At 32.4% G+C, this 25,493-nt stretch overlaps 1 protein-coding gene across 8 annotated transcripts in view; it reads right to left on the reverse strand.

Moving 5' to 3' along the window:
* Nucleotides 1–25,493, reverse strand: part of Tomosyn (syntaxin-binding protein tomosyn) — a 160,974-nt gene that overhangs the window by 50,127 nt on the left and 85,354 nt on the right. For all 8 annotated transcript variants that reach the window (XM_088229865.1, XM_088229860.1, XM_088229863.1 and 5 more), the window contains exons 2-4: nt 6,551–6,614; nt 4,779–4,986; nt 2,155–2,230 (exon numbers count right to left, since the gene is read on the reverse strand). In XM_088229865.1, coding sequence (XP_088085991.1) covers nt 2,155–2,230; nt 4,779–4,959 — 257 coding nt within the window. In that variant the 5' untranslated portion in view covers nt 4,960–4,986; nt 6,551–6,614. The remainder of the gene's footprint in view (nt 1–2,154; nt 2,231–4,778; nt 4,987–6,550; nt 6,615–25,493) is intronic.

Consider the following 25,493-nt stretch of genomic DNA (forward strand, 5'->3'; position numbering starts at 1 on the left):
TTTCAATTATTGTAATAAATAAAACAGCAAAACATTTTTAAGCCACTAGTACTGAAAGCTATGTTTTTTATAACAGCAAAATGAAAAAATTGCTCATGGAGTGGACAGGAAAAGCCACGAGTGACAAACTGTAGATAGACAATCCGTGTATTTGATTGTCCCGGATTGGATGAATTTGTGGGCGTAAACCAATTTGTGGCACAAAAGGAGGCCGGCAGTACTACAGTATGTTATAACAAGGAGGAGAGGAAAACCTTTGGTCATTAATCATCGCGTGACGTCATACAGGGCGTCCAGGCTGTGGGCACAAATATAATCGCCACGTCTGCAAAACGATAGCAAACGTATTCCGAATTGTAAAACGATAGTCTTGAGGATTTCAAGATTACTAACGGAGATCGTAAATAAATAATAAAACAATGTAATATTTAATAACTTACGCATACGGTAGCAGAAATAAGTTTAAAACAAAAACAAATTTACCGTATTAGCCCGAATATAACGCGGCTTAACGATTTTTTTTCATTGTTTACAAGGATTAAATAATTTTTTTAGTATTTCTTATTAGCTTTTACCCGCGGCTTCGCTAGCGTGGGAGAAATTACTCAATTAATTAACAATGTACTGGTGTAAGAAGAAGCAAAACTATTGGAAAATTGTTTTCAGACGTTGCCTAGTAACTGAATTGGTTCAGCCGGATAAATCTCACCCACATGATAAAGGTTTCAGTTCTTTTACTAGACAAAAGTCAACAAATGGAAGAGTTTAGGAAACGTGGATGTTAGGCAAAATGGTGAATGCTACACAGTGTGTAAAGTGGCCAATTAAAAGAGTCAATGACAGGTCATAATTTCTGTTAATGCCTAGACTTCCATATTCCCTTCTAGAAAATATTTCCCTTCTCCGTTGCAACAGATTAAGAGTTAATTAATTTGTTTTGCGGTTTTTAGAATTTTCTGGACGGAATGATATTTTCTTTCGTTTAACAGTAGGCTGAATTAATTGCTGGCCCTCCAACTATCGCTATGCAAAAAAATTTGATCCGTTTGTCAATGGCAAAGTAGTGTCGTTATTTTGTTTTAATATTGATTCATTTTTCCACTTAAAATTTTCCCGAGGGAGTAATATTTTTTCGGCTTGTGACACTTATCAGCTCTCCGGCTATTCCAATAAAAAAAATACATTGATAGATCGCTCTGTTGCAACGTGAAGGAAACATGAACAAACAAACACACTTTCGCATTTATAATATAAGGTATAAATATAGTATAATATGCTTCAGAGAGGTTATGATTTTCTTTTTGAAAACTTCATTATTATAATTTGTCCAATAAATTCTTCGGGGAAGCACTTTTTTTTTGTCTTATACCACAACCAACAACTTGACCACAACCTGGTTTACATTAAATAATTTAACAGGGAAATCATTCTTATATCTTTGACCAAATGTTGTTCTGAACGAAGGAATACTGTTATATATTTTTTCAATTCAATTCATTTATTGAAATATAACATATACATTACAAACATATATTCAATACGTACATATTATAAAAAAGAAAAAAAATACATTAAAGAGACTCATGTCAAAGAAGTAGGAGAATCCTGCTCTGGAAAACCCCTTCGGATACATGGAACAGATCAATATCCAAAGCGATGTTGTTCATAATAGGCATAACCATAGGCTTATTGGTCATGTATATCGGACTATGAAACAATCTATGCTGACGCTGTCTTAGGTAATTATCAGGAACATACAAACAAATGCTCATTATAATTTCAGAATTATAGATCATACCGCGCAACAATCGATAAAAATGTGTAGTCAAATACACATCCCTTCTAGTCTCTAAACTGTTGTTAGAGAGTAATAATGTCCTTAGGCAAAGGGGTGACTAAATCCATCCCCAAATATTATCTACATGGCAATTTATATTATCTCGAAGATGACGCGAAAGCAATGAAACCAGCAACTGATTATTTTAAATTTGTGGATTTAAGCATCACGCGTCTTTTAATTTTAAAATAAAAATAAAATAAAGCTTGGCCGTTTAAAAAAGATTGAGACCATAAAATTAAAATAAGAAAAACGACTATGAATAATTTCTCCGTAGAGTAAATATTAGATAATAAATATAATAAAAAGCAACTTACCCAGCTTTCGAGGTTTTCCATTCAACTTTCTGTATTGGTTTACATGACTCTAATTTTCCATCTTTGTTTGCTTTCGCTGTAAGAGAAACATACCATTATTTCAGGAGGAAGGTTCACAATATTGAATACGAAATTTATTTCAGTGACGATTTTAGACGGAACCGAAGAAAAATGTTCAAAATGATTCAATAAAACCGATTTGAAAAGAAAAGATATGTACGTATTGGAAAAATGGTCGCTACTTGAAAAGGTAAAACCACTTCTAAAAATGTCCAAATGTTATTTATATGAAGGCTCAATTTCAAGTGACAAGGCACCTAGAAAGTAATTCCTTTATTAATTTACTGTTAAAGTTATAAAAATTCATTAATATTTTGGATATTGTAAATATTGGTCACAATGTGGTGGAACACAATATTATTGATACATTTTATATTATTAATATTTAAAGCATTAACTTTGTAGTCAAACATTTTACTAAATGTTATTAAATATTTGTATGTAACCACTTACCGACTTTTCTATGTCTACCGGTTTCGAGACGTACCCGTCTCTTAGTCAGAACACCAATTAAACCAACATGCAAACCAACATACAAACCAACATGCAAAACCCACTATACACCTTCACCATAGTTGTTGCACAAAAATATAAAACCAACACGACATGCATTTTAATAAGCACATGCACTGATTAAATTATTTTATTTTTTATTTTTATTATTATTTTTTATTTTTTTTGCACCACAACAGGCCAGGAAGCCCAATTACAGTGGTGAACTACATCACAGAACACCCAGGCTTAAGAAAAATCACATTTAATTTTTGTGTTCTCACCGGGAATCGAACCCGGAACCTTCCGAGTGTGAGTCAAGAGTCTTGACCACTACACCACGGAGGCCGCCAGGTATGAAAATATTCTCTTGTTTGAGAATTAATGAAAAAAGTAGAGGGGATGGAGGGAGGGAATAAGCTTGGTAGGTTTTATAGGGTGACCATTACAGTGGAACATCGTATTCCTTTGATCAATAATCAAACAAACTTCCAATATAGTCATTTATACGATGTTCCACTGTAATGGTCACCCTATAAAACCTGTTAAGCTTATCCCCTCCCTCCATCCCCTCTACTTTTTGCATTAATTCTCAAACAAGAGAATATTTTCATAATTTAATCAGTGCATGTGCTTATTAAAATGCATGTCGTGTTGGTTTTATATTTTTGTGCAACAACTATGGTGAAGGTGTATAGTGGGTTTTACATGTTGGTTTAATTGGTGTCCTGACGAAGAGATGAGTACGTTTCGAAACCGGTAGACATAGAAAAGTCGGTAAGTGGTTATAAACAAATATTTAATAACATTTAGATAAATTTTAATTACTTAGGTAAGAAACTGGATGTATGAAGTTATGTGCGCCCCTTGCCATACATATAAGTCAAATAATAAACATCTCCTGAGAGATAAACTCGAAATAGATTCGTTATTCACAAAGATAAAACATATAGAGCGATTATTTCTATTAACGATCAATGCTAGTTTGGACTGGACTTTTATTATTTATCAAGAGTACTTTAATAATCCATCTCATAGTTTTGCAAACATAGTTTTGTGGAACCCTCGATTCTACAAATGTCTCGAAAGGGTTCTTCGCCTAGTGACGGCAAAACTTATCATTTATCACCGCTTTCCTATCCCCACCCAAGGGTGCATGGGGAACTGCATCGGTACTCCAATTGCAGCGAATCCGGATCAATATTATAAGATAGAAGGTAAGATCATCTGTCGTAAGCTTCAGGTTCTAGTCCAGGGACAGTGAAATATTGCAGTATAGAATCACCTTCAAAATCAAAATTGCCAGAAACTGCCAGAAATTGAGTCCGAGACCTCAAGCATGATGAGTGAATACGCCAAACACTACACTAAGAGGCGGACCTTTCTTCATTCAATTCATTTTTTAGGATTTTTATCTGAGAGTAGCCATCAAGTCGAAAACACTTGCTTCGCAGTAAACTGGCAAAGAAAGTATTTTTTAATCTATTACGCATTTTGCACGGCAATGTTGATGCGGCATGACGCGACAATGCTCATTTTTAGAACATAATTTGAACCTAGCGTTGCATGAAGCATCAACTCTTATTATTATCTAATCAGTATCTCAGTGTTTTTAAATCAATATTTGGGCCCATTGCAAGTGAAGTGAACTAATATTTTAAAGGCGAAGTAAACTCATTACTTATTTTTCATTTTTGTGTTTCACCAGCAATGTACATATTTCATGTCTACCTTTGCCAGGAATAGAGCCCGGGCCCTCGAGCGTAGTGAGCAAACGCGAGTCCTACATAAAATACAAAAAAATAAATACTATTTGGAATTTTGCCTAAAGAGTGTACTAGGCCTAATATACGATTCGGTTGGCTGGGCCATATACTGCGGATGCTGCCTGCGAGCGTTAACCACGCTTGCCTACTTTACAAGGCATCAGATTCTCGACGTCCTAGACGTCCGCTGCTGGAAGGGTTCGTGTCGGCAGCTCATGTCAGAACTGCGGGACGCGAACCCCGCAGTGAACACCGTATGCTCCAACTTTGGGGCGGACATATGATGATGATGTGTACTGGACCTACCGTGTGGGTAGGAGACGGTGAGAGGCTTGGGCGGGGTTCGCACGGTCCACGTGCAGAGCGAGCCGTCCGTGTGGCAAGACACGAACTGCTTGCCCTCGTGGTGCCACGCGACGCACCGCAGCGGCTCGGCCGAGATGCAGCGGAACTCGGCGGCGCGCGTGCGAAGGTCCCATATCGCCATCTGCCCGCTCTCGAAGGCGATCAGTAACTGGATTCAAGAAAAGAAACGCGAAAAATCAAACCTTAACATCGGATTTATGCAAAAAGCAATGATTTAAACTAAACATTTTTTAAATATCAAAATGATTAGTGCAATTTAATCTATTTATGCAGAAATCAGCCAGTCACAGAAAAGTGAAACTGAGATAATAGCACTTTTGTGAAAAGAGTAAATAATCAAATCTACACAACAGTTGTAATGTTTTTGACTTTGACAACTGATAAAAAACGAACACATTAGTTTTTTTATATTACAAACAAAAATCTAATTATGTATTCGACCAGTTTTAATGATTTTTAAAGTACCATAAGATTTTTCTAGTGCTGTGGGTGTTTTCTGCAAATTGAGAAATGTTGTTTTTGTGATCGACACCATTTTCAGAAGGTGATTAATACAGTTTATTGTATGAAAGCGTTCTGGGTGTAAAAGCAGAGCATAGAATTGACTTTACTGCACCCGATAACACCAATATATCTTTTTTTAAAGAAATATCGTGGACTGGCTGCTTTCTGCATAACAACATTAAATTATTCTAGCAGTTAAAATTTTTTTCAAGCATACAAATATATAAATAATTTAGCGCTGAGTGTTGATTTGAAAATGAAGATGGATAGAATTTTATGTATAATTTTAAAGTACATACAATTATCAGGTTAAATAATTTCATTTATGGGAAGATTGTGAAATGTAATAGATATAAAGAATAGTGTTCTTATGTATAAAACAATCATATGTCCACACATAAATTACTGTTCTTCCATTCTTTTTTCGTGTAATGAAGGAGAAATTAAAAACATACAAATTATTCAAAATAAGGCGATGAGGATTATACTCAAAAGAAATATTTATTCTAATGTAGAAATAATGCACAAAGAAATTGGCTTGCTCACAGTAAAGCAGCAAATTAAATATAACGTAGCAATTTTTATGCATAAAATAATTAAGGGGATTAATAAACTAAAAACAATAATAAAATTTAACCGACAACAACAATTAAACCAATTGAGAAACAAGGGATAAAAAAATTAGATGACCAATGAGGAGAAAAATAGAATCTCAAAACTCATTGTAAAAGGGATTGAAGCTGAACACTGAGTTACCTGAAGAAATAAATGAGACAGAAATGATCGAAATATTAAAAATTAATTTGAAAAAATATGTTATTGACAAATTTTGATATAAAAAATTGTAATGTTATTAAAAGTTTATATCAGTTCTTAAGATGTTATGAACTAACTTAATAAAGCATGAATAAATAAATATATTATCGTTTCTCAGGTGGCTAGTTGAGCCATCGTGTGCTTTTTAATTTATGTTTTCAATATCTCCATGATATAATTCATTATGACTCAGATAGTCGTTGTACTGTTTAAGTTCATTGTGCAGTATTTTTGACTGTCCGCATTTGTCTTTCCTTTTTTAATGTAATAGTGTCGGTATTTGTGTACATTAGCATTTTTAGTTACTGTAATTTTATCGTGCATCGCAATTTTCGTCAAGTATTTGATGTCAACCTGTGTTTTTTCGTTAATTAAATGAAATATGTGCTTACTTTACTAGCGTCAAGGGGGTTGTCGCTGATTTGAACTACGGCGCCCGGGTGTGTTGATCTCACTCTGAAACAAAGAAAACACAAAAATAAGAAACACATAATAATTACAATTAAATGAACACGTATCTATTCGATTCAATCGAACCATCGAACACTCCTACTAAAGTTATATTGATATTTAATAACAAGACGTTACGATCGATACACTAGTTTCATAGGCCCACAAGAAAATTGACAATATACAGATTAAGTAAGTTTTTTGAGCAAAAATAATCTAGGTCTAACAACAATTTAAGAAGTCGTAAATACAAGTTACAAAAAGCAGATTGAAATACAATAAATATGATAAAAAAGTTATAAAATGTAAAATTTATATTTGAAGCACTAACTTTGAGATTATTCATTATATAATTATAATTAAAATACTTTGTTTTTAACAACTTAATATTAATTTATTTGATTACCGTCCCATTTCGAAGCTACATACGCTTCATTATCAAGGAACAATTTAGTAATGAATATTATCCTAATTTATAATTTCAAGTGTCTACAAAATAATAAATATTATACATTATTACCTTTTTGATTTGATTTAGTATTGAGTAGAAACTGTAGTTATATATATAATTTTTTGTGTCTACAAAATACTAAATTTAATACATCATTACCGCCATGTGGATTAGATTTAGTATTTAGAAAACACTGTTAAAATTACATATTTTTAAGTGTCTACAAAATACTCAATCTAATACATTATTACTTCCATATATTAGATATAGTATTTAGTAGACATGGATAACATAGTAAAATAGGATCAAATTCATAATTAAATTGTAATTTAATAAGAAAGCTTGTAAAGCATCGAAATCGGTCGGTGATTAAATATATATTAAGCGGTTTAAAAAAATGTGTTTTAATTTTGACTATGGACAAATAATGTTTTAGAACCAGCAAATAAGAGCAAATATTTGACTTTGATAGGCATAATTGAAAACAAATATTCGAAACTAAGTGATACTTTTAATTTTTAAGTAAGATTTTTCAGAAAAAATAAAATATATGAGAGTGAAAAAGTAAGGTTCTTAATAAATGTTTTTAAAAATTCAATTAAAATTTATAGGAATACGGGAGCATAAAAAAGTATTTTTAACGAGAGTAATGAAAAGTGAGACACTTGTATGAAAGTTCGTAAAGTTCTAGTAAAAAAGAAAAAGTTTTTTCGAAAGTAAAATACCCGAGTGTCCAGTAGAAATCCTGTAAGCTCTGCACGCGCTAAAATCTTATTAAGGATTATTATTATTTAGTACAGCTTAAAAGGATTCAATTTGTAAAAGTATAACCATCCATGGTGGGTATTTTATCTTTCGGTAAAATAAAAAGGCTTAATCTAATAGGTACGCGGGGACCAAAAGGGCCAGCTTAATTTTCTTAAATTAATGAAGATTTTTAGTAGGGTCTTAACGTAACGAAGTAACGATAAGAAGTTACGATAGTTGTAAAAAAAAAACAATTATTAATTTCGTAACTAGTACCTCTTATAGACAATAATAACATGTGCCAAGGAAACATGAATTTGAAAAATACTATACTTAGGTATCGGAGAAACACATATAATGTTCAATAGATGCGTTTTTTTAGTGTAATAAAATAATTTCAAGGAAGGTAAAGAAAATAAACACTATTTGTATTTGTGCCGAAAAACATGAAATATAAATCAAAATATCACCACACACAATTTTTTTTTTTAATTGACATATTTTTAGATTAAAAGAAAACTAAAAACATATTACAATGAACAAAATACAAATCATAATATGAATTAGCAATAAAATGAAACAAGTTTTTATTTCATTAACTATACAAATATATATAATATTTTAATTAGAGAATTACATAAAAATAATATATTGATATCTGAGAAAAAATGTAAATGTTAGAAATACTGGGATACTGTGAAAGAAAGCATTCTTTTACTAGATATAAAACAAAAAAAAAACTTTAAAAAAAAAAACGATGTAAATACACAGTATGTAACGTGATAACTTAAACCTGTCAATGATATATCATAGACCTCGTGAGTGCCAATATTTCAATATTCTTAATGATTCTTTCATTTTGTCTTTGTATCTGTTGAGATATTGTCTTTTCAATTATGAAGGTATTGCGTCATATAATTTTAGTATATTTCAATACCCGGGAATACTACCATATTATAATGATGGGGCTTGTCAGAGTAAAATTTATACAGTCTCTTCACCTGGGCCTGGATTCGGGGCTCAGAACAAATTAAGGTGAGAGGGTCGGACCCTGGAAACGGAAATGGACCGGAAAACTCCGCTATGGGGGATTGTACCCGATAAATAGTCGGGATGACTGCGGGAAACGAAGCGCCTAGCAACGGAGACAGCCTAGGTCAATGATTATAATAAATTAATACGAAGATTTGTGACGATATAAAATAGAATTTTACGTGATATAGACATTTTTTTTATTTATTATATTTACAGGCTAAGCCAATAAGAACTTTAAAGTTAAGAAACATATCTGTAACTTAATATCTGTACTACGGAAGTCACACTGAACAAAATGTTCAGAATGCAAGATTTTGTGATAGCGAGATTTACAAAAATATAATTACTTTGAAACAAAATGAGATAAATGTTGTTAAACATTTGTATATAACCAGTTTCGAGACATACCTATCTCTTCGTCAGGACACCAACTAAACCACCATGCAAAACCCATTATGCACCTTCACTATAGTTGTTGCACAGAAATAATAAACCTGCATGCACTGATTAGATAATGAAAATATTTTATTTTGTGGGAGAGATATTTGAAAAAAGAGGGAGGAGATGAAAAGAGGGGCGTGAGTTTACTAGGCAATGGAACATAGTATAATGGGCTAAACCGGTAGACATAGACAAGTCGGTAAGTGGTTGTGTACAAATATTTAATAACATTTAGTGAAATGTTTGACTACAAAGTAAATGTTTTAAATATTAATAAAATGAGATAATTTGAACCTATAAAGATAGTTTATAGTAAAATAATGATTAAAAAAATAATAGTACAGTAAGACTTCAGATTTTTATTTCAAATTAAGAAAGCATTTTTACAACGAAAGTGGACATTGGTGTTTTATTTATGTATAAATTAGCTTTTTGTGATAATTTCTGTATTTTTAACTAAAAAGAATCAAAAGTGAACTCCCGTGTTTTATCCTCAAAGGTGCATATATATATCACAGGGATCTTGGCCTCATAGAGTTAGGGATACGTTAATTATTTTTTTGTAATATGTATCTTTATATGAATAAATACATAAATAAAAATATATACAAGAAACTGACTGACTTTTAATCGTTAAAAAACACAGGCAGAGAAATTTTACATTAACCTAAGTAATATGTAAAATAATTTATTAGGTGTTTTAGACATCATGTGTTTGAGTCCGATTAATGTTTTATTTTTATAATTATCATACAGTTGTTTTCATTTCTATTTTCGTATTTCAACATTGTATTACTGCGCAGTTTACAAATAAATGTACATACAGTACAAATCCAATTATCCGGATTGATAAGTGCCAGATTTGATTGCTTTTGAAATAATACAGCAAATCGGAATCACATTAAAAACCTACTTAAAACGTGCCAGCAAAGTAAAATAAACAATGAAATGATATATTATTCATATTTAAAGCATTAACTTTGTGGTGAAATATTTTACTAATTGTTATTTGTATATAACCAATTACCGACTTTCAACGTTAAACATTTTCAAAACCTAATCAGTGCATGCAAGGGTTGCCTACTAAAAGTACGGCATGTTAGTTTTACATTTTTATGCAACAACTATGGTGAAGCTGTATAGTGAGTTTTGCATGTTGGTTTAATTGGTGTCCTGATAAAGAAACAGGTACGACTTGAAACCGGTAGACATAGTAAAGTAGGTAAGTGGTTGGATAGAAATATTTAATAATATTGAATTAAATTAAAATAAAAAAATTCTACTTTATTTTTCATCACACGATCTGGATATTTGTCAATCCGGAACCTTGGAGTTCAAATAAACGGAGTTTTATTTATGTACTATTGTAATAATTGTCGCTAAGGGTGTTAAAATCAATAAAACAAAATAACAGACGTAAACAATCATCATCACAAAGGCATTGATTGGTTAATGTTCACAAAAACTTGTGACGTTTCAAAGTAGTTCATTTTTTAAAAACAATTTTTATTAATTTTTTCGAACATTTTGGAGAAACTCCTCATTACAATTAAATGCTCTTATTTTTACAACGTCTAAGAAAACATTTTTTATATCCTATTTCCCGTAGTAATAAATTTCCACCCGAAAAAACAAATCCGTGGGTTATATCCGAAACAATTTTATAATGTCTGCTGTAAAACAGGTCGTACCTGGTGAGGCAGACTACACGCAATCTAGATAAATATATTACCATAAAAATGTAGCAGATTATAAAAAATGTTCTTTATTTATTTAATTTTTAGATAACATACAGTCGAACGAAAAAAAAAACTGATATTAAAAATAAATAAACCAATTGAGTTATCAGAAATTACTTATATTTACTAATACAACACAAAAATACAAGAAAAAAAGAGTTATGAGCTAAACGAAAAAGTATGCATTAAAAAAAAATGAATGTAAAAATCTCTTATATGCATGCATGTTACTACTAAAGATGTCTATTTGTTGATAAAAGTTATCACCGTATGTACATCACGTCTAACGAATGAATTATGTGCGTAATTAATTTTGCACTTAGGTACGTGAAAAATTAAAGTTTATTGCAATGAAGAGGATAGATTATTCCTATATTTCCTATTGTGTATGGTAAGTCGACGAAACCATTCAAGGTTTTATAAAAAAAACTAAATCATAATTAAGTCGCTTCTTTTGTAACGATTTCATCTTAAAATGAATGAGGGAAGTATTATAGTCATTACTAACGTTACCAAAGCGATATTAAATGTTTTTGAGATATTTTTTTTTGATACGTTCAATTTGATAAATACATAGTTCGTTATTTTTGGTACGTGTACTTGTACACACACAAATCTGGATTTTCTACCTCATCTCTGTAGGGATAGAAATAAAAATACATAGTTCGTATTGAGGTTGCAATATTATTGAAGCAAATTCCAATTGACTACAAACACGAGGAAAATAAAGAAGTTTGAGAGTATGTATGGATGTGAATGGCTTTGAAATATGTTATATAAACTCAAGTAGTTTATAAGCTTCGACTATTGAATTTTCGTGATCTTGAGATGTGAGTTTACTATCCATAAACCATTATTATTAGGACGATGTCTTCCTACTGCACCTGTGTCCAAATAAAGAAAAGTAATAGAAGGAACTTGCAAAAAATACGTGACTTCAATATATTGTTATTTACTTCTAAGGAAAATAAAGCGCTTTCTTAATAAATATATCAGTTCGCCATTTTTCTTCCTTCGGCGGATTTTTACTTCCTAGCAGTAAATAAATATAATGACATTTCAGCGCAAGAGCTCCCATTGGCTCGAGGGCGCGTTCTCAAGAAACAAAAAGGACCACTTGGTGTTGTTTTATTAATCGGCGAAACAGAATCCTGCGCTGACGTTTATGAAGAAGTGTAGTGGCGTGGGAACGATACTCGACAAGTCGAAAGTATGAGTGATACGCTACTTGTTGCGTTTCGCTTGTCGTTGTGAAATAAAAGAACGCAGATGCTTGATGGTTTTAGTTCATCTTAAATACAAAAGCAATATACTAACTAATTAAGGGTGTAAGGGTAGTCAGTGGATTGAAAGTATTTTTTTTCAAGATTGTTTAAAACTGTTGAAGGTGTAACGTTTTTTTTATTTACTAAATAATACCAAGTTTCCAAAAAATAATTCACGCAATTTCCACGATAATTTTCATATGAAAGTATTAATTTTAGATCAAGTTATAAGCTCTATTGTTAACCCCTCTCGTAAAAATATTGCTGTACGGTGACCATCAGTACTTCTAATTGGTTTATATAAATTTGAAAAAAAATAATAAAATAGTTTATCTAGTACTCAATGGAAGGTTGTTTTTTATTTACCAAAACTTTTTTAAATAAACATTTTTTTCTCAAAATCCAAAAATCTACTTCCAGAAGCAGCCATTTTGTTAAATAAAAAAAAAACAAAGTGCTAATAGGACACATATTTTTTTTTCAACAGTTGTTCCAACAAGAATATTATCTTTTATATTTTTTATTATATACGTATGTATCGAGGCTTTACTGACATAATGCATTAAGTTAATAAAACAAGTCCCGAGATAATCGCATTTAAGCTTTTTTATTCTTTCAACGCATTATTTTACCGACAATTTTTTTTTGAAGCGTTGAAAGAATTGAGGCATAGTATATGATTTGAAATCAACATCTTGCATCTATATTAAAAAAAAAAAGAAATATTTAAAGACTGTTGAATTAATGCATTCTGTCAGTATAGCTTCGATATAATCAGTGCACGTGTTAGGTTCTAATATAATGGTTTTTTTTAGCACGGTTTTTGTTAAAAACAAATATGCATATAGGCACGTAGATACAGTGTCATCGGAAAGCGTCTAGATTTTATAACGTTCTGTTTTTGAATGATTATTTATATTAATATTTCATTAGTTAAGGTATAACTAGGTGTTCAAATTTTATTTGTATAGCTACATAAAAATATATACATTACATTACATGTGTCGTATCAGCACGTTGGTTTTATATTTATGGGCAGCTATTATGGTAAAGGTGTACAATGGAATTTGCGTGTTAGCGTAATTGGTGTCCTGACAAAGAATCGAGTACGTCTCGAAACCTGTAGACATAGAAACGTCGGTAAAAGGTTATATACAAATATTTAATAACATTTAATGAAATGTTACACTAAAAATTTTATACTTATTTTTTTATATTTACAATACCTTTATAATATATCAACGTAATACATGGTAATGCACCGTAATACACCGAAATAGTGATGGGAAAATCATTGCCGTTGTCACATGTTCAATTATTGTTGCAATTAATTAACAAAACATCGGGAAATCCAATCCGAATCCGGCAAAACAAATACACGTTTGTAATTGAATGAAACACACACACCCACAATCCAAATAAACAGACAGTACAAGTGATTAAATGATTGCTTTGAATAGAAGGTCGTTTACGAATGATACGAGTACAATATAAACTACAAAATGCATATAGACCCAAGTGTGAAGGGTAGTGCACATAATCAAGTAAAGTGTTTTCAGAGCAGTTTCTATAACCCCTTGCACAAATCTATTCAACGTGAGGGAGAGTTGTGTGCTCATTGGATCGTAAATTGTAGCATCAATCACAGGTGGCTCCTGAATAGATGTGGGGTTACACATAAACAGCCACAACATCTCGCTATAAATACTAGCCGGTGTCGGTGGATAGTTTAGGCATGCATGATAACAGACACTATATATAACTGTTTCCTCACGGAAGTATCATCGTTTCAAAACGTTTGTCGATCTTCACTTCCTGTCTTTCAGTTTCAGTGCTGCAGAGCAGCGTTTCTTTAATAATTAAAAAATACATATAGGAATTTGTTACCCACTAAGTCTAAAGACTTTCGTTCTTTCGTTCGTTTCGTTTCTTGAACTTCTTGTCGAAATTCAATTCAAATAATTTATTAAAAATAACATGTACATAACAAACTAAAATTCAAGACGTACATATTTTAAAAATACGAAAAATACATTAAGAGACTCTTGTCAAAATATTAAGAGAATCCTGCTCCGAAAAAACCCCTTCGGATACATGGAACAGATCAACATCCAGAGCGATGTTGTTCAGCATAGCGGTAGCCCTTCCAACAAGCACAACCATCGACAGGTTGGTCCTGTATATCGGAATATGAAACAATCTATGCTAACGACGTCTTAGGTCAGGAACATACAAACCAATGCTCAATAATCTTAGAATTATCGACAATACCGCGCAACAATCGATAAAAATGTGTAGTCAAATACGCATTCCTTCTAGTCTCTAAACTGTTTTAGCCAAGCATACCGTGGAGAAACTCGGTCGGGTAGAGCCAAAGATAATACCCGCACTTTCTTATGTAGAGATATCCCAGAAACTTCTTTTGGATTTTCTCTATCATAAAAGAGTACCTTAGTTCATGTGGCCCCCAAATCATCGAGCAACTTTCGAGTTTGCTTCGCACCAAGGAATTGAAAGAGTTCTCAGTACGCTGGTATTTTCGAAAACCTCGGCAGTACGCAAAATAAATCCGAATATCTTCAATGCTGTACCACTGATTGTCGCTGTGTGATCATAAAATGTCAGGGTGCTCACAAATCTAACGCCCAGATCCCTAATATTCGATATTCGTAGCAGATTCTGGTCATTTATTTTGTAGCGAAAAAATAGTTTTTTGGGCCCTAGTGAAGAACACTTGGAAACATTAAACCGAAGTTTGTTTTGCCATCCCCATTCAGATACATTAGATAAATCCGCTTGAAGAAGGCGAAAATCGTCAGAAGTTGTCACCTTTAACTATTACCATCTACTACTACCATCACGCCGTTTTCCCGTAGTGGTAGGCAGAGAGGATGGACCGCCACACACATCTATCCTGACATACATTCCTAGCTTCTTGTGAAATAATTAATTTTAAAAAAAAGGAATAACCCGCTAAACCTCCATTTAGAGGCTTGTCAGCAGGTGTGATAGATGGGATATGGAAATCGGTAATGGAAAATACACCACAACACCCAGATTAATTGGAAAAAAAAATTCTCGGATTTTTTCTTGCAACTGGCGGGAATCGAATTTTATTTTGTTAATATTTGTTTTTAATTTTTGTATAAAATTGTAAGATTCAATATGTCCATGAATTTGTAATTTTCTTAAACTGAATGGTTTGGGTAGGTAGGAAGAAATTGCCTTAAGGCAATATGCCCGCCCTTATATGTATATACATATTGTGTATGTATATAAAGTGTTAAATGAATAAATAAAATAAACCCGCGAAGCTAGTTTCACAGTAAGCCGTCTAACCAACTGCGCAACGGCGCCTGTCAAAATGAATGTGGATTTATACATATCGTCATCTTGTCATACATGCCATTCGGTTGTGCCTGCTTTTGATTTTGTCAGACTTAAGATTTTGATTTATATTTTTTGAAAATCCTCTTTGCTGCTTATTAACAGAACTGTATCATCAGCTTACAACAAGCAGCTTACTGAAAAATTATAAATTTTTGTTCCAATACCCATACATTCTATCTCTTTCATACAGTTGTCCATGTATAGATTAAACAACCATGGTAACATTACACATCCCTGTTTCACGCCTATCGAGATCGCAAACCAAGATGTGAATCCCCCATTAACTCTCACACACGCTGAACCAATATTAAGTAAATAAAACCAACGATAAATCAGATATTTTAAGACAGAAAATAAACAAAAGCTGAAGTAAGACATGACGCGGCAAGTAAATCTTGAATACCCAGTCAAAATATTCATTTGGCAGCTCTGGAGACACGTTTCCGAGTGAAATGGCAGTAATAAGCGGGAAGTGTCGCCTGAAATGATAATGAATACTAATAATATGATGCTCGAGTGGAAAACGAAGTAATGCAGGCAATAACACGAATGCACCCTCTGCCGGTATCATTATACCGGTAAAGAGGTCGTTGGAAACAGCTGCCGTTTCAACAGAATATTACCTATTCTTATTTGTATAATACGGCGCGGCGTTCTATAATACATTTTTCCAATGCCCCATTTTTGACTCTGATTTTGGAATCACTGTCGAAATTGAAGATTTTATATTTATAAGATGCTTGTTGCTTTAATAGTATTTAATAATGCAAGAATATCAGAACAATACCACATACAACATTCCAAAACAAGACAAGGACCATAGAGACTAATAAATCATTATAAATAATAAATAAATACAATTGTATTTTCGTGCGAATAAACCAAAAATTGTAAGTTACTTAAAATTTTTGGTTAATTAGACACGAAAATATGTACTATTGTAAGAAACTTAAAAGTTTTTGGTTTATTACACGTGAAAATACAGAAATTAAACAACTAATACTTTACAGTGAATTTAAATACTGGTGAAGACAGAGAAGAGCGAGTGACGTGTTACGCGCCCTTATATGGGTCCATTGAGCACTGCGGCCATAGACAACAACACATCCTCGTCTCGCATCTCTGGTCCCCACAGTATACTCTATAATATACATATATTTTTCTAAATATTTATTTACATAAGAAGGAGTTCATATTTCTATTTGTAGCAATAAAAGTCATAAGAAAAATTGCAGAAAAATATGGAGAAAAAACCTAGGCTTGCGAAAATTCAATGTCGGAATTGAACACAACGGCAATGTGTAAGACAAGAAACTTAACAAAAATTATTCAACTCTTGTATAATGCCAGTACTCCTATATGGGTGCGAATCTTGGCACCTTACCAAAGCTCAACAAACTTCTGAGTTTTGAGAGTAAGTGCTTGAGAAGAACATTAGGTATAAGGTGGTTTGATTTTATAACCGAGTCCGAGAACGGACGCAGCAGCCTTCTATGGCAAGCGTCTTGAAGATGCGGCGGTGGTCCTGGCTTGGACACGTGCTGCGCATGCTTCAGAAGAACATAAATCTAAGCTGCCTCTTCTTTAAACCTGTGGGCTCACGCCGCTGTCCTGGAAGGCCGTCGATATCGATCTTTCGACTTTAATCGGCGGAACCAAGGGCCGCTGGATTGACGTGGGAGGAGGCGAGAGTGCTGGCTGGCGATAGGGTCTCCCAGAGAGAATTGGTGATGTCCACATGCTCCACTTAGGAGTTGATGTAAAAAGAAGAAGAACACTTTAATTTTGCACCATAGAAAAAACAGCTAAAGAAAAAAAACCAATGACTCGGATAATTTCTGCTCCGCGTAAGTATGAAAGTATCTTACAAGCATGTCAGAAGTTTTGAAAGTTTTTTGTCATTGATACTTTTCTGGTCATGCGGTTACAAGGGGAGATCCCAGCAGAATAGTCTTACGAAATTTTCTTGTAATTTAAATTATTTAATACCAAAAACACGTACGACTTTTGCTCAGATTTCTCTTTTGTGGCCCCAGGAGTGTTCAATGTCCTGAAAGAACATATTGAGTTCTCCAAAACGAAAGCCATTTTTAGGAAAAGTGTACAAGTTTGGATTTTGTCTAAGGGAAGAGACCATTGCAAGAGACTGCTACGAGATATTGTATAGGTTTGTATACTATTAAGCGTGTTGTCCAGATGTTTATAGAAATACATGTTTGTGTAATATTTTTTTATTATTGGTACTGCTTATAATATGCATGATTACACTTTTTATTATGTTGTTTCCCAACTCAACAGAGATTTCTTAGCCTCATAGCGTAAGGGTAAGTTATTATTTTTTGTAATATTTGTATTTGCCTGTTTATCTGAGAGAGCTCATCCAACCTCTTTCACAACACGGACTATCTCTTTGTTCTAGTAACGAGAGAACCCTTTTAATTTCTTGTCATTGCTCTAATTTTCTTGACTCCTCTTTCACAGTAGTAGCCGCTCGATTGTGGAATAATTTACCCACTAATGTTAGAGACGCCCCTTATTTATTTACAATTAAGTCAAGATTAAAATGTGATTATCTTAATATTTAAATTGTTCCTTTATCATTCTTATTTCCTTCCCATCAAATCTCTTCTCTTCATAGTATAGTGTTTGGGTAGGTAGAAAGAAATTGCCTTAAGGCAATATGCCCGCCCTTATATGTATATATATTTATAAAGTGTCAAATAAATAAAAAAAATATTTGTATAAATAAAGAAAATATTGTAATTTCCAGCAAATATGTTTACAATTACAAGATACTATGAACCTTGATGTTTGAGAATATAATTGTTCGTACAATTGCGCAATACAAATGTTCGTATATCACCACTATTAACTACACATGTTACAAAACATCTTTGCGGTTCTGTTAAAGTTTTGCATAGTTAGCGAGATAAAATGATGCAGTGTTGCTAAACTCGCCCTTTCGCCAGAATAGAACCTGCCAGAATAGGGCAGCTGGCAAGGAAAGGGCGGTATGGCCATTTGTCGGAAATTAAACTTTATCTTTATGTTTGCGACAGACGAATACCGAGTTTAGTGGTCACGTCTCTTGAGATGAAGCACTCAAACGGGACGATAAATTGACAATGGACATGAAATGAAACGAAAATCCGAAAAAATTACGAAATATATATTGTAAGGTTAGTTATACTGAAGATGGTTAATGTACATGTAAAATATATAAGATATTATCCATATTCATTTTTCTTTTCGAGAAATGTGTGTATTTTTCCATTGCACAATATTTATTTTACTTTTTAAATATTATTCCGAATTTTTTTTTACAATATTTTGGTTTTGTATGTATATTTATAATTTAACGTTTCCCATTACGTGAATGAAGAAAACGATTTTTGTGTACCAACATAATGGGGAGTGATGTCTTACATATATGTTTTTATCTAATTTTGCCTTTCTATTCCTAAAATTACAAAAATATACAGTATTTTCAATGAGTGCATAGTAAAAAAAAAAAAGTTAATACAATTTTTGACTACTTTCTTAAATAATTTGTATTGCTGACTATACATTTTATATCCTTTATTCATTTCAATAAATAAAAATATTCCTCTATGAGCATAATGATGCATTACTGTTATTAAAAAAAAAAATACAATTAAATTCCATGATAAATTCAAGGAGGAAAAAACAATGTAATAAAGACATAGATTTGATTGAATAGTATATTTACTATGTAAAACAATAATCATCTGAGATGTCCAGGCAACTCATTAAACACGTTTAAGTCGCTATAAAACAGGTTGTTTTGAGTTTCAGTCAGTCTCACCATAGAAAGCCTGAAATCGTCTCCACTTCTCCTCCTTTGCTTGTGAAAGTCCTTGTAGCACTGGATACCCTTCAACATGTCACTTGGAAGTAGTCCGCTTTTTTATTTGTATAATTTGCATAAAATTATTTTCTTTAAACTAAAATACATTTTTTGATCTTGTATATCGACCAAACTTCAATTCAATCCTCATCACCCTGTTCAGGATACTTTGAATTATTTTTTGTTCCGTTTCGACTGAAGTAACAGACATTTCTACCAAATGATTTATTTATGTCAAGCGCAAATCGGGAACTCAACTAAAAACAATTAATTACTGGCATAATGGCATGGCAATATTAAAAAAATGAATACTTCATTTATTCGACCGTAATAACTCTGAATGAACAATGCTAAAAACACTGAAGTTTTATTATAACAATATTATTTGTATTTAGCGTGCTTTAGCCATTACAAATTGTAGGCGCAAATAAAACCATTACGTGTTTTGTAATAAAAGATGATTATCTTCGCAGCTGCCGATTTTCGATTAATGTTCAAAACAATACAATATTATGTTTTTGTATTAATATGAAAAAGAAAAGGTCATCTAATCAATAAAAATTCCATTAAAATCGGAACAAAGGTATTTCAGAAACACATATTATTCATTTAATATGAAAATGAAACTTTGTTATTAGTGTTCCACAATTTTTATTCTTTTACAAGAACACTACTAAGGTTTCAGGAAAGCACTCTTCCCATCGACGGGTGATATAAAACTAATATAGTAAACACAGAATATTGTTCACAATGTCATAAAATTTAAACAAAAATAAACAAATTAATCAGTGAAACTTAGAGCAGGGGGTTTTTTTTCCACTTATCTAAGGCGTTAGCATATAAATGGATTGTTATCTAAAGTACAGATATGAAAACATGATCAATGAGGGAAAGGACGTTAAGTAGAATTTATTTCTTAAAATTTAGCACACAAGTGTGAAAATGAAGTGTTACGAAGTAAATGCCGATTCAATTAACAATATTACATATTATTCGACAAGGGCTTTTGGCTGAAATAACGTTCTATCAAATAATCTAGTACTTTACCATTAGTTTTAATTTACAGTGTATTTCAAAATAGAATATTCAGGTAAGATTACAAAGGTAGTTTCCGTATTTTACTTGGTAGGTAAAAAATAAAATAATTTGGAATATGCATGCCTACCTAGTGCAATGAGAAACTTACAGAGAGTATAATGAAGCTACCGTTATATGTCGAATAGTGTTTCGGGTATTTAGATGACGTTATAATATGTACAGCACAGTTATATAATAGAGATTTGTGGCTTTGCAATTAAGTCATAAGACCCTTGAATCACGATTATGTGTTGTATTGAACTTACCGAACAATGTCAGTCTCAAAGCCAAGCTAAAAGCTGGTATGAGCGAAATCCGGATAGGGTACCTAATAAGTAGGTAGTTGAGTATTTCCGCACAGCGATTTAGTAAGGAGATTTTCATGTTACATCGCTGCGCTGGTACGGACGGTAAATTCAGTGTATGAAATTATTCAAAGCAAGGACGTTTAATTTCCACATTACGAGCAGATTATCGTTTAACACGCATTTATGAATCGAAATCAGCAAAACAGCGTGCGTATTCACGACAATGATATCATATTAATTTATAACTATTCATGCGGAATGAACACGTATTGCAAATTACACATCTGTAGCACGTTCTCTTGTTCTGCCTTGTAGGCAATATGCCGCGCGTTCAGGCGCCATTTGTGAATTTATGTTACGTGTTATTTGACGTTTTTGTTGCAGGACTTAAAATATTAATGTTGTGTACGTATTGCGATGTATGGTCTCTAGAGAAAACACATTTCCTTTATAGTGTTGTCGTTTATGACACGATAAAATGATTTTAAACTCTCGAAGATTTTCCGAAGGTAAGTTTTATGGAGAAAAGTAAAAACATAATAACATTTTTATACTCCTACATAGTATATACTGTTGTTTCGTAGTTCGATCAAGTTCCACAGTAAAATAAAGAACAAAATACGTTTTTCAAAATAAAATAACGCGGGTAACGTTAAAAATGTCGCTTTAGGAAATTGAATGCCAAAAGAAAACAAAACCAGACTAATCTTGTACCCAGAGGAAAAGAAACATATTCTAGATAGCAGAGTCTAAAACATTCAAATAAGTGTTTATAAAAACCACCTGGTATGAATAAAGTTTTCCAACTTTTGAGATAAGAAAAAAGTTTTCACAAATTGCTTCTAGTAAAAAATGCGAGGTATATTTTAACACATAAACACAGAGGTAGGCGATACAACAAACGTTTTACAAAATACAATACTTCGCGAACTAGTCGGAAGAAATTTCAAGTAAACCGAAACAATGATAAATAACGTAGATCGTTCGTAAACCTTTCGCGAAGATTACACAAAAAGGTTTCTTTTTACAGGTCTAATTTTTAATGGATTATATTACATTTTGAAAGAATTAAGTTTTCCGGAGAACCTAAACAAATAAAACTTGTGTTTTTATAATCATATCCAGATTTTTTTGATTGGTAGATTTTGAATGAAAATCCAGTAAGTTTTTTGTCAAAGCATCACGATGCAATTTCTGTTCCAAAGGCAATATCAAATTCTCTAAGAGACAAGGTAACGACAAAACATGTCCATTTTTAATTCAATGTTTCGCAGCTGAATGGAAAATATTTCGCATTTAAAAAACAAAACTAATTATCTCCGGGAGTAGAAATAAAATGTGAACGTGCTCGTGAAAACGGGGATGAACAAAACGAGCTTCAATAATAAATTACAAAAGAATGAGAAATGGCTTTAATACTTGCAGTTCACTGCTTGTCTGAAGGACTCGGAGCAGAGGTTAAAATGATACATAGGTTGAACCGTAAAACACCCATTACGTCTTTATAGTAAAATGTTTATAGAATTCAATATAGTTCTTTACGAAGACATGTTTATCAATATTATAGCTTGAACTTTTAATTTTGACAGACTTATAAAACCCCCGCTGTTTTTAACACTTTGTATCCCGGAGCCGTGTAAACGCGTGATTATATCACCATGCGTTGTGTTCCGATTCTGCGTTTTCACGTGATTTACCAGCTGTTCAAAAAAGTGCATATTATTGACATCTAGTGACTTTTATTAGTACTTTTTTGCTGCTGGTAAACAACGTGAAAACATGGGACCGGGACACAAAGCACAAAAAAATGAGTAAGACGCTGTAAATATATGTGCGAACATTGCAATGTAGCTCTCCATAAAGGCCAATGTTGGCAAAACTATCATACAAAAATGACTTATTAAATTGTTTCAAATAAATATGAGATGTTAGGATTGATTAAACTTAGTATTTTCATAATTATGACACGTTTAAATAACCCTTCACAAAGCATGATATTTCACAAAAATGGGCCGGGCACAGGGTAGATTCTATGTGTATTCGGCCGGTGCTCAAAGTGTTAATTATGTTTATAGTCTTCCTTGTACAGTGTTTGTTTTTTAAGTATGAACTTATATTGAACCAATTTAAGCGCCAAACTTGCGATAGCGATTTTCAGAGTTTTTAGAAGCAGAATTTTCCAGAGAGGGATTGCCGTAAGAAATTCCTTAGTAAAAAGGTTTTCCGTTTCTGATAGACTATATATTTTTGAAATAGTCATTCATAATCGGAGATTAACATCTCTGAATCGTATCTTGAAATCTATTAGTGATTGATGAAGTTAATTATTGATATTATGTATCCATTGTGTATAATGGATTGTTACTTAGTCATAAGTGGAAGCCACAAACACATGAGTTATCTGTAATACTCTAATGTCAGTCAAGACATCCGATATGGTTAAGTACTCTCTCTAAATTAATAGCAACGTGGGTACATGTAATTAGAATTATGACCGTATAACAAAGACCAGAAACTAAACAAGAAATCATTCAGAAATCTGAACAGAATCATGTTTTCAAGATTCATTAAATTAGTCCATGGCGCAGCAAATACGCGTTATGCACATTCTTTGCTAAATCACTTTGGATGTTGATGAATTTCATGACAGTGAGGTTTCCCTAGAAAAGCACCACTGAAACGGATTATTGTACCGGATAGCATAATCCGTGAGGCGAAACATATGGGCGAAGGTGTATATTTTAAATTCTGTAATGTCCTGCAGGTAAAACAACTTTGTGATCAAATTGATTGTAGATCACTTTGTTGATCCGGAATGTAAAAAAAAAGTTTCCCACACTCACAACACTAGATTTAAAACTAAGGGCTTCCTGTCTGTTCCCCGAATTACAAATTACTTCGGAGAGCGAACATTAAATTGCGTTGTTCCAAGATTGTTCAATGATCTCCCTCAAACCATCATTAACATGAAAAATCTTCAAATGAAAAAAAAAGAACTGAAGAAATATCTTCTAGATACTTTATGGTGCCTGTTTATAAATAAATCTGTAAAATATAAATAAAATAAATGTAATATAAACCTGTCATAAAAAAAAATGTGTCCCACCGAAAAGTCTTTGGACTTAGTGGGTAACAAATTATTATATGTATTTTTTAATTATAAAATAAACGCTGCTCTGCAGCACTGAAACTGAAAACACTTTTTGTTACATAACTAACAAATTGAATTATATTATAAATTAATACCAATAAAATGTATTTAACATTTTGATATCTGGAATGCAGGTGAAATATTTTTCGAATGAATAAAAATTAAGTACTGAAGTAAACACGCAAAGATTATAATTAATAAAAAAAACAATTATTGAAGCAGAAAACTGATATACTCTGGTTAGATTCAGAAGGCGTGAAAATGTGATGGTGACTCTTTTCACGATTTTTATCAGACATTTCTATATGCGCGCAGAATTTGAGTAAACGAATTTAGGAAATTACCTCACCCGCAACAATAAATGATTCGGCTCTTTAACTTCAAAAAATTCAACAGATCGAAGAATCGAAGGAATATAGATGTTTATATATAGGCGGAACAGTAAATGTTACACAATGTGTAAAGCGGCCATTTAAACCAGCTAATGACAGGTCATAAGCACTGTCGATGCCCAGACTTCTATATTCCCTTCTCTAAAATGTTCTTCATCTCTGTTGTAATATGTTTATATTAATAGCTCGTTAGGGGGTTGAATCCAGTCCTTGTTTACAAAAATTTGGACAAACTCAAAACATTGTTGAATTTAGGACATTTTTAAAAACTTACCGGTCATATACAAGATTGCATATTTATTTATTATATAAACTGCCTAAGCCAATTACAACAGTTACATGAAGAAACATAAATACAAGAAACTGAACAAAAATAACATAAAACTATGTAGCAAAGACAAACAAGGCCAATACAATAAATATATACAATATATTCAGAAAAATGAAAAACATATAAGACTTCGAGCCAAACCATGCCAATCCATCTTGATCCCATACTGTTTTAGTGGCGAAGAGAACTACGAAAACCCGGAAGATCTATCCCAAAGATTTTCAAGTCGTGTGACGAATAGACTAATCTACACATTCTGGACATTATTTATTGATATTATGTATATTTTATCCGTATCCGGGCGGGTAAATAATACAGGTTTGTAAGTGAACCAGAACCAGACTTTAGAACCAGTTTTTAATTTAAAGCTTCTCTCAGGTAAAAACATTAAAAATGAAATTTAATGAAGGTGAGTTTGCCTCGTGGTGTAGCGATTGGCGTGTTCACCTACAACTTCATGTAACAGCAGATCGAGATACACCGGATATGGTGTCCTATGCGCCATATGATGAGGGTAATGGTGTAATATTCAAAATAGTCGAAATATGATTTGTTTTTTGATCCGTATAATACAGGTTTTATATCACACATATTGTATGAAGTCGGCGTAAGTCAATGAAGCTAAGTTTCAGAGTGAATTGAGAGCGAGAGTGGGAATGGGATAATGAATTCTAGGTCAGATAGAATCAC

Source organism: Micrasema longulum, unplaced genomic scaffold (genome assembly GCF_059751315.1).
Source record: "Micrasema longulum isolate JH-2025_06_02 unplaced genomic scaffold, ASM5975131v1 h1tg000720l, whole genome shotgun sequence".
NCBI classification, from domain to species: Eukaryota; Metazoa; Arthropoda; class Insecta; order Trichoptera; family Brachycentridae; genus Micrasema; species Micrasema longulum.